Source organism: Nematolebias whitei, chromosome 18, assembly GCF_014905685.2.
Source record: "Nematolebias whitei isolate Nwh7 chromosome 18, NemWhi1, whole genome shotgun sequence".
NCBI lineage: Eukaryota > Metazoa > Chordata > Actinopteri > Cyprinodontiformes > Rivulidae > Nematolebias > Nematolebias whitei.
The window spans coordinates 14,009,561-14,022,533 of record NC_056515.1 but is presented as its reverse complement, the minus strand read 5'-3'; the positions used below and the strand labels follow the sequence as shown (position 1 = coordinate 14,022,533).

Here is a 12,973-nt window from a genome sequence, read left to right as displayed (position 1 = left end):
ATGTGTGTATATATATATATGTATATATATATTTATATAAGATAAGATAGAATTTTATTGATCCCGCAGGAATTGTTATCCATTCTGATTATCCATGCTGCTGTATCCATCTGCTCACCACAGGCTCATTTTCGGGCTGCTGTTGATACGCCGTTTTGTTTTACATTATTAGTGTGTAGAGTATGTCTTAGCTCTTTTACTGTGCCATTTCTTGTTCATTTAGTGTATATCTTAAATCCTTATATACTGTTTCTTTTTATACTTATATTTTTGCTATTTTTTCCGTGTAACTGGGACCTTGAGTACACAGTTTCGTTCCGCCTCATGTTCCACATGATACAAATGACACTAAAATTAAATTTGAAATTGTTGTGCCAGAGTTTCAGTACAAAGGAACATACATAAGGAATCACACAAGGTGTAAAAACAAATTAATAATAATAATAATAATTTTTAATAATAAACTACCAAAATGTAGATGAACAGATGCTCAGATATATTCATCAATTAACACGGATTCTTCATTTTTCTGGACTGAATAAAACGTGCATTGAATTTAAGGAAATGCAAACGTGAGACGTCATTTATCTTTGACCCATCAAAATGAATGCGGTCATTTATTTACAGAATCAAAGTTTAACATCAAACATTTACAGTAATTTGGCAAATTATGAAAATAACAACAAAAGCAATCAATCAGGAAAAATCATACGGCCATGATTTTTCCGTTGCTTCACCACAGACATTTATGAAAACTGTACAATTATGATCTTTTTATCCACACGGCGGTGGATGAGCACTTTACACAGACATTTCTAAAATATCTGGAAGAATTTCTACTTGAGAGAAGAGTTTAAAGATGGGAAGGAAGTTTAAAAGGGGGTGAAAGATGGTGTTTGAGGGAGAGTGTTGAACAGAACGGCACTCTCCGGGCTTTCTTCAGCTTCTTCCTTACAGTACACTTAGGTGGTGAAATCGACTCTTTTACCTGGAGATGTCTCAGGCGAGATTCCGTTTAACGCACCCTTCAGCGTCTCCGTAGGATGCTGTTACTTGTCCGGAGTAGCGGCGAGATTCTGTCCGACACAAGCTCACCTCAGTGGAAAATGTTATAATCCCATGAAACTCGGCACTTAAATTAAAATGGCAGCATCAATTAGGCTAAGAAACCTTTTTCCCCTGTTTTTTTTCCCACCCAGCTTCTGTGTGTATTTGTTTGTCTGTAGACAAAATATGTTCTGAACCACTAAATGGATTCTAATAAAACTCTTAGAAAGTTATTTTTCATCCAACCTTTATTTAGACAGGTATGAATGGATCTACATCTACAACTGATTAATTTGTGAAGTCAGCACACTTCAAGATGGCTGACACAACTAAGCAACCTTCGCAAACACAACAATGGCCATAACTTAATCAATTTGACAAAGATTGAGTTAAAATCTTGTTCGGTGGTAGCTGAGAGTCATTCGCAACACACAATCTAAGCGCTAACTGATCTTGCAATATTGCATGACATTGAGTAATAATACATTCAAGGTTTGATCAACACAGCTACGACTCATTCTTTTTTTTTACATAAAATTATCTTGGGCTGTAACAGCAGCAACTGATACACATCCCTTTAAATAATAATATGTTTGTAATTTATTTCAGATTATTTCATATCTATCAGTGCAGAAAAAAGAATTGTCTTGTTTAAAACATCCAAAAGACTGACTGATATGTCCAGGCTTTTATAAACAGTTTTAAACAAGTCTTTTTTTTTATTCATTTTTGAATCTATTAGTGTTTTCTTTTTTTTAATTATTATTATTGTTTTGGCTTATGCAGCAAGATATTTTCATGTGGAGTACATTCAATTAAAATAACCTGTTTAAATTTGTTCATCCTGAGGGATAGCAGCATTTAGAGGTTTTTGATGGACTATTTATAATGCGTTTAAAATATTTCTTTCCAAATTTCCTCCTGTGGACGACAGTTTCTAGGTAAGAATGGCAGTGGAGAAACGCCTGGCGTATGCAATCGCACACTTCCTACGAGATCAGACACACGGTGGAGCTTTGAACGCAGATGAACAGGAGAGCCTTGAGGGTATGTTCAATCACTGCAGGCTACACTCCTGTATAGTTTACTCTCCTAATATTGATCAAATACAGGTTTTGACACAAGATATGCACATATGGTTCAGTTAAAAATGTGTGGTTCTCCATATTTTATCATAAAATGGACAGATGATTTTAGCTTTTTGTGTCCAGATTGTGGGTTTTCATGTTGATTGCAACAACTAACAGCTGTTGCCTTTAAATTGTGTTGTGTTTAACCCTTCAGTTGCAATTCAGTGTTTGGAGACCACGTTCAAGATCAGCTCCAGTGACAGTCATCTGTCTGTCTCTCAGCCACTAAGAGAGATCTTCCTTAATGCTTTGCTCCAGGTGAGTCCAGCTGTTCAAGGTTCAGCTAGAACATGTCTAAAGACATTTTAAAGGGGGTCTATATCTGCTGCCCTTCATAACCAAGTGCAGGGGGAGAAATGCTTACATTTTGATGAACAAGCTGTATAAGAAGTGTGCGCACCTGTCTTTTTCACTTCATGACTGCCAAGTTAATGAGAGGCAGGCAGAAATGAACTGCAAAGTAAGCTTCAAACATTCGCTGTGTGAAAAATGTTTTTATGTGTCTGCATTTTTATTAAAGAGATATGGCAAAGTACAAAGACACTTCACATTCAGTTTTAACGAGAATATTTTGAGCTAAAATATAGCTTCAGTCGGTAGAAGCTTGGCTGTGCACTCTGGCTGGATTTGAGAGAAAACGTGAAAAGCTGTGGCATTGAGACGAACAGTGTCAAAGAAGACAAGATTGCATGCGTTTCAAGTATAATTTATACATGTACCAAAATAAAAATTGTGAGTAGAAAGATTAATTCTAAATAAATTTTTGATTTATCAATAGTTAGTGTGTGACATCACCAACCATCAGTTTAAGTTCCTTTCGGCTGCTGGCCACATTGAGCAAAAGAAAATGTTCAATAAAAAAATCCATGATTATGTAAAACCCCTAAAACGGATCAAAATGGCAGTTAAAGTAACGTGAAGTCCAGTTTCCTGTGACCCATTTAAACTTCGAAGTATGACTGAGCCAAAGTGGGTTGGGTTTTTCATGCGTTTTTGCCAAAACTCCATTAATCTAAAAATAATCTAACCAAAAGTCATAGCAAACTATTCCCAATTGAGCTGCAACATTTTGCTGTATCATTTGCATGTCTTCCTTCAAAACTGTGCAACAAGATTTAGAACAAATGTTTTGAAGTAAATAAGGATGTTTCAGTTCTTATCCATTGTTACCCATATCACCATAATTGAGGACTGCCAATAAAACAGTATAGGAAGGCATGCACATGCAATGCTTCCAATACTGTAGAAAGGCAGCCACATATTATTATCTGCCTTTAAAAAGGTTTCTTACCTTTTTATTTATTTATTGGGGACTGCTGATTCTATAGTATTGCAAGCAATGACTGCATTAATGAACTCAATGCTGTAGAATGGTCCAATGCTGTAGAATTGCAACCAGCACTTCAAAAGCAGCCATTTTCAGCCAACTCAGTTTCAAACATTTTTTTTTGCCTTAATTAATTAATTTATTTTTTTGTCTCACCCCCAGGCCTTTAAGGGTTGATTTAAAAAAAATACTTTTATGTATCTTTCTTCCTGACAGTTCCCCGACTGCCCAGCCAGCAGCCCAGAGTTCTCTGGACTTGCTTAAACGTTAGTTCTGACCACAAAACACTGCGGCAAGCAGGGGTTGCCTTGACCGCTCTCTGCTTGATAAGCTTCTTTGTACTGTCTGTGGGCAGACCTTGTTACTGGTGCTTCCATGTAACATCTGTATAAGCCTATTTTCTATTCTGCGCCCCTTGCTAGTAAAAATGGGTTGAAAAATCTTCTTTTATACTCTGTGTGGCTTATTTGATTAATGAGACGATGATGGGATAATTAATTTATCTAACACAGTCCTTTCAAAAATAATAACATAATCTTCTCACCTCCTCCATGTGTGGCTTCACCTGTCAGCTCCCCCGTCACTTCACTTCGAACCACAAGCAATCTGGCCTCCAAAATGCAACAATTCAAGCCGGAGGACTTTCATCTTAAGCCCCTTTTCCACAGCTCCTCTTCAGCCCAGTTTGGCTCAGTTCTGTACAGTTTTGAGCACTTTTCCACTGTCATTTTTTGCGGAACCGGACCCTTTTTTGGTCCCTGCATCTCTGGTGGGACCAAGCGAGACGAGCCAGCACCTAAACGTGACGTCGGAACACCTTCGGTCACTGATTTGGCAGGGGGAGGAGTCACTAGATCTTTCATAAACTTTTCATATCGATCTGCCATTTGCAATTACTCGGAACTCGGAGCAGCGGCTGGATCTATTTTTAAAATAAAAAAAACAATAATGACAATACCGTGTTTAAGGCTGAAGTGCAGGAGTTTTTTGTGCTTGGTGGCCGACGACAAAATTCAGAGCGAGCTAGATGGAGCTCCGCCGGTCTCCCCGGTCCTCCACCAGAGCTCCCTCAGGCCACGCAGGGTGCCATCTCTCCGGCTCCTCTGCCGGCCACCGTGGAAAATCCTTCATGCTGCCAGCTCCAGATCCCGGCTTTGCGTGGTCTGCGGGCTCCAAGCTCCGCTGGTCACCACGGAGGATCAGAGAGCTGCTGACTCGCAGAAGGCCATTGCCCGGACCCCGGCCTTGCGTGCTGTTGAAGGACAAACCCGGATCCCGGCAGACGGGCAGACCGGGACAGAGGATGGAAACGATTTTTAAAAACATTTTATGTATAAAAAATGCGTTTTTTTTATTTATTTTTTAAAATCAGTGAAGATTAAGGTGCCGGCTTTATCATGAAACTGTTTTCACTTTAATGATTATTAAATAATAATAATAACGGAAGGACTTTAACAAGATTAACACCTAAAAACAATTATTTGTTTGCTCGAAATTATAGTAAAGGTGTGTCTCTGTTGAACCTTTCCTTAATAAATGCACTTTAATGGTCAAATCAGCTGAATTTCTAAAAATAGTTTTGGTTCACCCAGCTTCACCCATTGTCACCTGCTGCTGAGGTGCTGTGAAGCAGGCACGCACAGCTGTACGAGCCTCCGCATTTCTTATAAATTTAACAAGATATCCACCTATAAACATTTATTTATTTGCTCGAAATTATAGTAAAGGTGTGTCTCAAAGCTCCGGTTGACAGAAATGTCCAGAGGCTACAGCACTTTTGTCAAGCCTCCCGGGATGATGGCAAGGATGGAGTTGCACGCTTTAATTTTATCTTTAAATTGTGGCGTGATGTGCGCACGCATGCTGTCCATCACCAGCAGGGATTTTTTTGCTCTAAAAAATCCATCTGGCCGCTTCGTGTAGCACTTTGTAAGACACACATTCATCATGTCTGTGTCCATCGACCTCTTCTCATCAAGTGTCACAACCACGTACAGGGGAAATTCCTCCTTCGGCATGGTTTTATGCCTACAGGTATACTGGTAGTCGTCAAAATCCTAGAGGGCCCTCTAGCGCTCCTAGTGGCCGAAAATTGTACTGCGTCATTCTTTCCACTCAGAATGAATGGAAACAGTCATATCTCAGCCAAAAATTGGTCTAAAATATGGGGAAAAGATCCATAAATATGTTGCTTCGCCATATAAGTCGCAGGGCATGCAAATTAGGCACAAACTGTGACTTGTATAACGAAAAATACGGTACTTAGAACCTCGTCAGTGAGAATCTGCAACCGGATAGAAAAGCAGGAAGTGTTTTTTTTTTTTTAATAATGCTGCTCCTCCAAACAGTGTCAGCTGCTTGCAGGCTCTTCTCTGAGACAGAACAAACCTCTGACCTCACACACATGGTAACATCATTTTTAACATTAGCAGTGATGAACATCCGTAATGCTGATGACACAGTTTATTGTCGAGCTAAAACAGCTGCTAAGGCTTTCCAGCTTTTGCAATCCGCATTTGACATCATCCAGTCAGATTTGTTCCACATCAAACGTGTTTTTAAATGCCGACAAAACCAAATGGATGTTTTTTTTCTAACAGGAAGTCGGTCCCAGCAGTTCTTCCTCTAATTTTATCCTCAAATGGTGTCTCTATTGAGTTTGTTGATTCCTATAAATATTTGGGTATCTTAGTCGACTCGCATCTCTCTTTTAAGCTTCACGTGGAAAACGGTAAAGAAACTGAAAGTTAAACTGGATTTATTTTTCAGAAACGGATCCTGTCTAACCCTGAATGCTAGGAAACGGCTTATATCTGTGACTTTCCTTCCCTCCACTGATTACGGTGACATTATTTATATGAACGCTCCTACAAGAACCCTGCAGGTGATGGATGACGTCTATCATGGTGCACTAAGATTCATAACTGGCTGTGATTATTGTACCCATCAATGCACACTGTATTCACTGGTTAACTGGTCATCATTAACTTCACGCAGACTCTCTCACTGGTACATTTTCATCTTTAAATCACTTCTTGGTCTGCTGCCTTCATACATCTCCTCCTACATGTCTCTGCGTGCAGCATGCGCTCTCAAGACATTATTACCTGCAGTGTTCCCTCAGTGAGGACTGAACTGTTTTTGTTACTTTTGTTGCCATCCTATTTATATATATATATATAAAAAAAAAAAATCTGTATGCCTTTTCATAACTGTCTATTGTTGTTATCATTCTTTGTTAAAATCAGGTCTCTCTTGTAAATGAGTCCTCGAGGCTCAATGAGATTAACCTGTCTAAATAAAGGTTAAATGAATAAACCGTTACCTAAATTCCCTTGACATAAAGACCAACTTTGTATTAAATGTTAATGTGTTTGGAGTGTTGTCATCATCGTACAGACGTGCAAGCTGTGCACGTGACCAAACTTCCAAGTCTGAGAGAGAGAGAAACGTTGGTTACGTACTGTAACCCCAGATTCTATGAGTATAGGCGTAGCCCTTTAAGGCTTTCGCTTAGTGGGTTTATCCCGTTATGCGTAGCATTAGCACTGACAAATTTAGTCCACGCCCACCTGCTGTGTGGGCCCCACCCGGTCCATATAAATTATGTTAAGAGCGGGAAATCGGTTCCCAAAATAGCTTTTTCTTCAGCCATTTAGGAGCCAGTGAGGCCCGACGCTTAAAGGGCTACGCCTATACTCGTAGAATCTGGGGTTACAGTACGTAGCCAACGTTCTATTTCGTATAGGCTTCGCCCTTTAAGGCTTTCGCTTAGTGGGTTAAGGGCGAAGCAGATGTGGTCCTCTCACTGGGTCCATTCGAACACCGTATGAAGCAGAAGCTTGCCCAAAAGTCTAATCACTCAGCTCCCATGTGCGTAATTACGCATTGCGTAATTATGTGTGCCATGCACAGACGCATGTTGTGTAACTATGCATTCTGAATGCATGAACGCCCCGGAAACATCAACGGGGAGGGAAAAACGCTGAAAAGAGCCACGAACCAACCGGTTTATGGCTGAACCGTATGAACAGATTAATAATAACCGGAGAGCTGAATATTAATCAAATGAACTGATTGGTAACAATAGTCGTGAACTGATTACTGACAATAGAACCAAATAACAGTCACAACTTGTGACTGATAACATCTCACACTGTAATGCATGCAGACAGATGTGAGTAAAACGGAGTTCCATGAAAACCATAATATTCATTCTGTAAACACTAAGGACAGAATGTGTCATGGAACGGGCCGTCACATCACGTAGATAAGAGCGAATGAATGAGCAGGGTGTTGACCACGCAGCCGCAGTGCAAAAATCCTGCATTGTCATACCATTATGCAAGGCAGTCGAAGATGCGATACCCCTGGTCGAGTGCGCCCTGAGGTTGACGGGAGGCTCTAAAACTGATGCTTTGTAGGCTTCAGAAAGAGGCCTCACACAGCCAGTGTGACAAGCGCTGGGTGGATAACGGGCGACCTACAGGTGCATCTCTATAACGCACAAACAGATGTTGAGTTTGGCGCATTACAGCCGTGCGCACTATGTAACACGTCAACGCCCGCACTGGACAGAGAAGATGGAAAGATGTTTCTTCTTCTGATCTGTGGGGGGGAGGGAAAAACCCCTCCAACGATATCGCTCTTGATTTAAAAGAGCTTGTGATGCTTTTAGGCATAAAAGCTGGGTTTGGTCTTAAATCAGCTGAACTACCGTCAGCCTGGATTCTGAGACATGACGGAGCGACAGAGAGGGCAGATGAAACACTCACCCTCTTAGCGGATGTTAAAGCCAACAGCAGGGCTGTTTTAAGAGACAAGAATTTAATTTGAACCTGATCCAGAGGCTCAAATGGAGATTTGATCAGGGCTCGCAGGACCAGCGTTAAATCCCACTGTGGCACAAGTGGGCGTGAAACAGGCCTGCGTCTCTGTATGCCTTTTAGAAACCGCTTCATCAGCGGGTGATTAAAAGCTGTTCTGTCTCCGAACCCTTCGTGGCAGGAAGAGATGGCTGCAGCGTACGTTTTAATCTTGCTGAAATGCCAACTTCCTGTCCATCAGCTGTGTAGAAAAGACAGCACTCCGCCTAATGGACATGAGGTGGCCTCTACACCTTTCTCTGTACACCAGCACTGAAAAAAAACTGTCTACTCTGATGTTTACAGCGCTATGGTAGATGCAGCACGTGAATCCTGGATTGTGCGCACTACCTCCTGTGGGAGACCCATCCTCTCTAAGCGGGACCGCTCAGTGGCCGGACTCACAGGTGCTGGCCTATTTCTGGGTAACTCCTGATCGCTCCTCCTGCTTGGAGGAGAGCGTCCTCCCTTCATGGCAGTTTCCTCAGGCGTCCCGACAGCAGGCGTTGTAGGGCTGAGAACCATGGTGTGTTCACGCGCTCGGGGGCCACCAGGAGAGCTGTCAATCCCTCCTCCTGAACTCGGTTCAGGAACCGTAAAATCAGAGGAGGTGGAGGAAACGCGTGCAGAAGCATTTTGGACCATGGGCTGTGGGCAAATGCATCCACCCCCAGCTGTGGTTCGTCTCGTGGGCTCAGGGAAAACCATAGTTGACACTGAGCGTTCTCTCGTGTTGCAAACAGGTCCACAGCTGCTTTGCCAAATTTCTGCCGCGTCTGAGCCATCAGGTCTGGATGGAGAGTCCAGTCCCCGTGACGTGGGCTGACCCTGAACATCACATCCGCCCCTTTGTTCAGAACACCGGGTATGTAAACTGCTCTGATGGAGAGCAGATTTTGGTGAGCCCAACACAGTAGCTTTCGCGCAATGTGTAATATCTGGGCTGAGCGCATACCCCCCTGCTGGTTTATGTACGCAGCAGTAACCTTGTTGTCTGTGTGAATCAACACATGTTGATTCTATAGCGCGGGAGCAAAGTGCTGAATCACATTCAGCACCGTGAAACACTCTAAAAACATTTATGTGGGCTGATGTGTGATGGGGCCACAGCGCCCCTACTGCTTGAGATAGGCATGTCCCCCCCCAGCCCCACACGTCCGTGAAGACTGACACGTGATGTGGGTCTGCTGACGGAGGCTCCCTCCGACAGAACCAGGGTGTTTCCCGTGTCGGAGGTCTGCCCTCACGGAGGGAGGGACAGTGATCATCCGTCACTATGTTTTACTGGATCCACACGCAGACGCACAAACCACCTCTGGCGGCGTCTCATGTGTAATAAACCTAGCGGGACCACTGTGTGAGCTGATGACATCATTCCTAACAGCTTCATGACAGGGACAGCTGTTACCACTCTGCCAGGTCTTACGTGGTGGAGCTGGTCTCTTAAAGTGTCGATTCTCGTTTGTGATAAACGAGCCTTCATGGTGGTTGAATCTAACTCCACTCCCAGATAAACAATTGTCTGGGCCGGGAAAAAACGAGCTTTTCTTCCAATTTATGGCAAAACCCAGATTTGACTGGTGTGATGTGACGTGACCGCCGCAGCAGGTCATCCAGGTAAAACAAAACTCTCATCTCTGCTCTGTGTAACGGATGCAGTGCTGTCTCCACACACTTTGAGAACATATGAGGCGCGAGGGAATACCCGACCGGCAGCCTGTTGTACTGATACTTCATCCCCTGAAAGGAGAAAACGCAGGAATTTTCTGTGTTTTGGGATGATCGGTATGCGTTTCTCTGGATGTTGTTCAACAGCTGTCTGGTTGTCAACATGTGAAAACGGTCTGTCCATGATAGCCTTGTTGAAAGCTGACAGATCCAAAATCGGTCTCATCCCTCCGGTCCGTTTGGGAACCAGGAAGTAACGTGAGTAAAACCCTGTGTTTTCCTCTCCGTTGGGAACCCTGGAGATTACTTTTATCAGAAGCACTTGGACTTCTGCATTTAGGGATGAGATTTGGTCTGGTGGTGACAGGACCGTCTCTATAACTCCTCCAAACGGAGGGGGTCGGGTTGCAAACTGTAACTTGTAACCATTTGCATAACCCCCTGTCCATCCATCTGACCGGCAAGCATGTTTTAGCCACTCTACGTAACGTTCGTGGAGTGAACGTGCGTTTAAGTGATGCGTCATGTTTTGTACGGCTGTCACCAGTCCGTCCCTCAACCGCCGTCATGCGTCGCGGGAATGTTTTCCGCGTGACCCAAGGTGAGGCTTCCTCGAAAAAGGCTCTGAACGCACCCGTGCACTGCGTTCGGACCGCGGACCAACCTTCATGTACAGGTGGGCCGGTGTGTGCTGAGGCGAAGCGTGTGACAGCTGATGACGCCGTGGGGCTGCGCGTTCAACGTCGCTGTGCGAACATTGAGAGGCGGAGGGAGTGACTTCATCTACGCCGTGCTGTTGGAGTGAAGGCTGCGAGCCCCGCGGGAGCACACTTTTTCTCTGGAGGGACGCGCGCCACTCTCGCTGGAGGGACGCGCGCCGCTCTCGCTGGAGGCGAGACTCGTCACCGGGTTCGTTCAGCTGTCTCACGCTTATGCTGCCGTGAGCTGCCGAGCGCTGAGACGCGGTGGGTGACGGCTGCCCGCGTTCGCTTCGGTGAGGCGTGTGTTGCTCTTGTGAGAGCGAGGACCTCCACCGGACCAGGCCTGCGGTCCCACATTTATACCGATGTGAGCCGGTGAGCGCCGGGCAGCTGTGTGTGTGCGCCATCATCAACGCAGCGCCGTTGAATGAAGACTGTTTTCATCGCACGAGTGCGCGTTTGACACCGCTTGGGTGAGGATCGTGCAGCTCGGATTGACAACGAGTTATTTCGCTTACCATTGTGTCGTGTGAGCAACTCGTCATGTCTTGGAGCGACGGTGAGTTTAAAAAACCTTTATTTAAGGACACCGGCTCATTATGTGTGGAGGATGTGTGCGCAGCCACTGTGAGTTCATCTGAGCTTACAGATTGGCTAAAAACAGACACTTCGATCATTGAATGATGATTTATTTCAACTTTCGTGCCACTTTTACACACACCCTCAATAGACAGTCATTTTTCAAACTTCTCCCCTTTGAGCTCTGCGATTTGTTTGCCCAGAGCGCTGTCTTGCAGGCGGTCTCTGGGGAAACGCTGAACTGCAGGTTGCCGGGATGAAGAGGGCTGGACTCTGACGGGCGGGGCTGGTGGTGGAGCTGAGCAAGACGACGCCGCCATGGCCGGGATGAGCCGCGCGGCTTGATGAGGTGGCACACAGCCTCTGGCACCTCCTCCGACTGCTTCGAGTTCGCCAGCGTGGTTTTGAAGCTGCTCCTGAACAGCGCGTCCGCCGTGATGGGGCCCTCCATGAGGTCTTTGTGCAGTTTCTTTGGCAGCGAGGGGGAGTGACGGAGCTAGGTGGATGTTGAATCATCGTCATCCACGCTGCAATCCTGGACAGGCAAACCGTAGAAGAGGCACATATATTGAAGGATGACATCGACTGCTTTACAGAGGGAGCTCTTGGTCTCCTAAGGCAGGTCTGCGGCCTCCAGCCCCCACATGCTATATGCTAGCAGCGCCACGTTGTTGTTAGCTGCGGCTGCCTGAAAAGCACATTGATGGGCTCGATTGGAGAGCGTGGTCACCGTCTGGTCGTGTTTCCCAGGAGGGACGGGACGCTGCTCCAACCTGGACAGCTTTGCTCCGAAAGCTTCCGCGAGGCTTGGCTCAAGGGGGGGTTACCAAGGGATAGCCCCGCTCGGTGAACCCCTCCACTCTGGTGATGGGTGCGGACTGGAGACCGGCTCCCCCAATCTACCAGGAAAGAACCGTTTGTGGCCTTGCTCGTAGGACGTCCTGTTGGAACACGAGGCCATATGGATCAACATGGTGGGCCGGAATGGAACCCAGTAAACAACCTTCCCGCCGGATCATCCGAACTGGCGGGAAAGGCGTGGGACGTTGAAAAAGGTGTCCCATAATGTCAGCCTCCTCCTGGGTTATGCCGGGCAACCCCTGAGGGCGCCTTCGGCCGGGAGCGGTGTGATCGCTGATGCGAAACGAGGTGGGATGGGGTGAGCATTCACTCAGCCCCCCTCCACTGACACTACGCTCCCCAGGAGGGAATGAGCAGCGGGGGCTGCAGCTGAGCGCGCCTGTCCCGGAGGAACCATCCGATTCGCTCCGAGGGTCGGCGATAAGAGGAAAAATTACAAGATGGCTTTGTCCAGCATGTAGTGACCTGTCACTGAAAAATACTTCTCGGCGCTTACCTTGAAATAAGAGTGCTCGTCAGCTTCTCCTCGGGGAGGAGAACTCACCGGACGACCGGAGGTCAACTGCCGGGCCAAGCATCCTTAACAAAGGTTGGTCATCTACACAATTTTCCTTCTTGTTCTTCTGACAGTGCTATTTTAGCTCGCTGAAGAAAAAATGGGAGCCGATTTCCCGCTCTTAACGTAATTTATACGGACCGGGTGGGGCCCACACAGCAGGTGGGCGTGGACTAAATTTTTCAGTGCTAATGCTACGCATAACGGGATAAACCCACTAAGCGAAAGCCTTAAAGGGC

The 12,973-nt window shown here is 45.4% G+C and overlaps 1 protein-coding gene across 2 annotated transcripts in view; it reads left to right on the top strand.

Annotated features, from left to right (window-relative positions):
- sgtb (small glutamine rich tetratricopeptide repeat co-chaperone beta) overlaps positions 1-12,973 on the top strand; it is a 32,697-nt gene that overhangs the window by 4,512 nt on the left and 15,212 nt on the right. For both annotated transcript variants that reach the window (XM_037692640.1, XM_037692639.1), the window contains exons 2-3: positions 1,982-2,094; positions 2,332-2,435. In XM_037692640.1, coding sequence (XP_037548568.1) covers positions 1,995-2,094; positions 2,332-2,435 — 204 coding nt within the window. In that variant the 5' untranslated portion in view covers positions 1,982-1,994. The remainder of the gene's footprint in view (positions 1-1,981; positions 2,095-2,331; positions 2,436-12,973) is intronic.